This window comes from Triticum aestivum, chromosome 5B (assembly GCF_018294505.1).
Source record: "Triticum aestivum cultivar Chinese Spring chromosome 5B, IWGSC CS RefSeq v2.1, whole genome shotgun sequence".
Taxonomy (NCBI): Eukaryota; Viridiplantae; Streptophyta; class Magnoliopsida; order Poales; family Poaceae; genus Triticum; species Triticum aestivum.
This window is the reverse complement of record NC_057807.1, coordinates 488,131,487-488,135,763: the sequence shown is the minus strand read 5'-3', so window position 1 is coordinate 488,135,763 and position 4,277 is coordinate 488,131,487. Positions and strand designations below refer to the sequence as shown.

General features: G+C 54.8%; 1 protein-coding gene across 1 annotated transcript; it reads right to left on the bottom strand.

Moving 5' to 3' along the window:
• Positions 1-824: 824 nt before the first annotated feature.
• LOC123112699 (mitochondrial uncoupling protein 5) lies at positions 825-2,286 on the bottom strand. The gene has a single exon (XM_044533768.1). The coding sequence runs from the start codon at positions 1,984-1,986 to the stop codon at positions 1,009-1,011; it is 978 nt and encodes a 325-aa protein (XP_044389703.1). The 5' UTR covers positions 1,987-2,286; the 3' UTR covers positions 825-1,008.
• Positions 2,287-4,277: the final 1,991 nt, after the last annotated feature.

Below are 4,277 nucleotides of genomic sequence, written 5' to 3'. Positions count from 1 at the left end.
GCGCCACCAAACCCGAGTGATGATGCCTCCACGACGCCCAGCAGCACAAAAGCCGCGCCGACGCCGCCCAGCCCGCGCATGCCGTCTCCTCCTACGCCGGAGGCCGACACCGCCGTTTGATGCATTGCCTATGCGTCCTTTCTTTTTTTACGCCGAACTTTTCATTTGACCGCCGAACTGTGGCAAGATGATCGCCGAACAGTTTGAATTTGTGAACACCTTGAGGACGACACCTGGGGGCGTGGCTGGGACCTAGATCACGCTAAAAATCGTCGGGCGAGCGTGCGAAAGAGCGCCGGCCTATGCGCTGAGGAACCGAACGAGTGGAGATGCTCTGAGGTTGGAACCGAGGCGGGTGCCATTCGGGCGGATGATAATAGCGTTCTCGTGCCTGTCGTGTCTACTTGGCATGAATATGTTCCTGCCGGCATTGTTACTGCTGAGGCGTATGCTTGTCGTGACGGTATATTCCGCTGAGCCGTGGAGGACTTCTTTTTTGGATAAAGGAGCCGTGGAGGCACTATCAAGAATATCCCTGTTAAAGCTGATCGAGAGAGAAACAGATCTTCCATTGTGCGTACTCCAGCAGTGGAGTATTTTGTAATAAGTCGAGGGGCAAAGTCTGCAGCACATCTTAGTGCTAAACAATCCTCCAGCTTGCACTGCCAGCACATCCTTGTTGCTTACTATACTACCGTTTCAGAATTCTTAAATCAGTAGTTAATTGAAAGCATGCCAGTAATAGTCTATTCAGTAATTGGTATATAGTCAATGCTGACAATTCCTAGCAGAAGATTCTCAAAGTTGACATTCATAGCCCAAGATTTAAAAATGAGAATTCCATTCAAAATCGAGCAAATTCATCCAAATACAATGGGAGGCAGGAACTGGAGAAATCTCTCCAGCAGTACTACTAGTTATTCTTAGCAGCAGCGGCATCAATGAGCAGCTTCTTGTCGTCATCATCATGGATCCATGGTGCCGCGCCGTGCGGTGGTCTGCACTGCATTAGAACTCGACGTCCTTGAAGACCTTGCGCACCTGCTCGAGGGTGACGAAGAGCACGACGGTGAAGGGCCCCTGGCGCGACACCGTGGGGATGAACCCCTTGTAGAGCGCCATCACGCCCTCCGACCGCACCGTCTTGAGCGCGCAGTCCAGGGCCCCGGCGTACGGCGGGGGCGCGCCCGGCGCCACCTTCATGTTCATCACTCTGGTTTTGACCACGTCGACGGGGTTGGACGCGGCCGCGGCCACGATGCCCGCGGCGAAGCTGGCGGCCACGTGCGTGCCCAGCCCGTCGGCGGCCGGGCCGCGGCGGGCCAGGATGGCCTCCTTGGCCTGGTCGTAGGTCGCCAGCTGCGACGCGGTGACAATCATGGCGCGGTTGACCGTGAGCGCCGAGCCGCGCCAGAGGCTGCGCACGCCCTCGTCCCGCGTCATCCGGGCGATGGCGTCGCCCACGCTGCGGTAGTTCCGGCGGTCGGCCAGCGGGAGGCGGCCGTCGGCCTGCATCCGCACCATGGCCAGGTCGGCCGGGTTGCCGACGGCCGCGCCGACGCCGCCGGCGATGAGGCCGGCGGCGATCTTGCGGTGCAGCGGCAGCACGCCGGCGTTCTCCTGGGTCCAGCGTTTCTTGAGGATGTCGTAGAGCCCCATCCGCGTGGTGGAGTAGAGCGTCTGGCGCAGCATGGTGGCCGAGATCCCGGAGAAGAGGCCGGCGGCGCCCTCGGCGCGCAGGATCTGCGTGCAGATGCCTATGGGGCCGGGCTTCGGCACCGGCGTCGGCGCGTGCGGGAGCGTCACGGTGTGCGCCCCGGCCTGGAAGGCGAGCGCCGGGCGGAGCGCGGGCTGCGGGACGGCCGCCGCCGCCGCGGACGACTCCCCCTGCAGCTGCATCCGGACCTTGATGAGGTCGAGCGGGTGGGTGGAGCAGCCGGCGACGATGGAGGCGATGCCGCCCTCGACGAATCCCTTGACGCCCATCTTCCCCCTCGCAGACGGACGAATTCGAGACCCCCAAAGATCTAGAAACAAAATCTAAAGAAGAGAGGAAACAAAAACAAAAAAAAGGTGTCGGATTTGGGCGAGGCTATTCTATTCCCAGTAGGAGCTGGGGCACATCTCAGAGGACACGAGGAGGTGGGAATGGAGGGCGAAGGCTATGCAGGAGGAGTGTGGGACGCTGGCCCTTTGTGACATGTGCTGCTCGTGCTGCTGCTTCTCTCAATGGTGGGTGCGGGGTGTGTGGGGGGGAGGAGGGAGGCGCCGTTTATAGGTGGACGGACGGGGGATGGACCGAGGGAGGAAGGAGGAGGGGTGGCTTCGGGCTCGGCCGGGCGGGGCTGACTGGGGAAGGCGGATTCGGGAGGGAGTCGCAGGCTGACGGGGTCCGGCCTGGCCGGGATGCGTAGAATTTACTCCGCGGACACGGCGGCGTCGGTGTTTCGCGTCGGCCAGGCGCGTTTGGGGCCGTCCGTTCCGTTCGCTGTCCGGACGGGGCGGTTCGGGACGGGCTGCGCTGCGGCGGGCACGCGCGTGGTGGAGGAAGGAAAGGGGGAAAGTCAGCCTAGGGCGAAAGAATCGGAACACGATGCCCGGCTAGCTTGATTCTCACGTGTACGGCGCCAGCGGCTGCCCTGTTCGCTGTCAAAATACGCACCGCCTTGGGAGAGTTTTTTTCTTTTCCTTTCCCTTGTTGGGGTGTCTAGGGTTTTTTTTTCCTCTCGGCGGAAAATAGTTCGATGATATGTTGCTTAAGCGCGCCGGGGGGACCACGTGTGGGGCTTCATTGCAAGCATGTGCATTGTGTGGAGTCCCACGACAAAGGAGATCAAGATCATGGTTGTGTAGGAGTATCCGTTCATCGTCCAGTGCTTCTAACAAGGTGGTTGAGTAAAGAGTGAGGAGGAAGGCCTTTGGTTGTCAAGCAACCTAGAGTCATGATTTAGCCTTAAGACGGTCTATCGCCACTCGAATCAATCAAACTTAATGGCTTGGTTGTACGGGCACGAATACACAGTCTGTCGTGCCGCTACATGTTTGAGTCGGTGGTGACAAATCTCGTAGGTGGCAAAATGGTGAAGGTTGAGACTGGACTCGAAGGTGTGTGGCATTTCATGAGAGCTAGAGTGTGGTTGGATGTCAATGAACCCCTAAAGAAGTATGTAACAATTATTAGGGACACAAAACAGAGTTCTACCTTGCGATGTATGAGAAGTTGACCAAATTTTGCGGTGCCTGCAGCCGTATGGGCCACACCCACTACAAGTGTGATACCAGTGAGCAAACAAGGCAGTGCCCAAGTGTTATAATCTGCCACCTGCCAATAGGGATACTTGGCACGACCATGTGGTGTATAAGGGAAGAGGACGTGGCAAGGTGTCGGGAGGCGGCATAGGGGATAGGATAGACAAACGTCATGTAAGGGGTAGAGTATCATATCATGATTGGGGGTTGGACCCATAGAGGAAACTGATGAGAGTGGAAAAGAAATTTGATGACACAACTTCTATCCTGATTAAATCTTGAGAGTCAGATGCTGACAGTGAGAAGTCTTCAAAGAAGAGGTTGGTGTTGGAGAAGGAGGAGTCTGAGAACGTGGATGAGGGAGATGAAGGGAGAACGTGGAATGTTGCGGGCAAGTTTTTCATTGATGTTAATGCAACTATGGCGATAGCGGTGGACGAGAAGAATAAATGAAAGGACATATGCAAGACTAAGAGATAGATTAAAGTCTATGTGACTTCCATATCAGCAACAACGGGATCGGTGGGCTCCCAAGGGGCACCATCGACAACAATGAATCTCTTAAGTCTGAATTGTCAAGGTTGCGGCGGCCTAAGATAGTTCGTACGATTACTAGTGACAAGCTCAATATACACGTATGAAACTCGTATACGATGTACACCCTTACTTGTAACCCTATGAAATAAGGATTATTCAATAGTGAATATCAAAATGTGGATGATTTTACAATAAGCTTGGTTGCATCAGAGTGGGACTTACTCTTATGTCAGGAAAGCATCAAATGAGTATGGGACTTGGCTTGTACACTACTTCATGACAAGTTTATTTTACACTCATCAGTTCCTAAATTTAATCTTTATATTCATAAGAAGTTTCCCAGTATATCACTTCAGTTTTTCTTACTAATGACTAGCAATAGCAAAGATGTGCAAATCCCCTTGTTTTGGTAGGTTGTTGCATATTTTATGGATAAAGGGGGAGGGGGTAAGAGTGAGTTCAAGATCCAAACCAAGAATTAAAATTTTCCA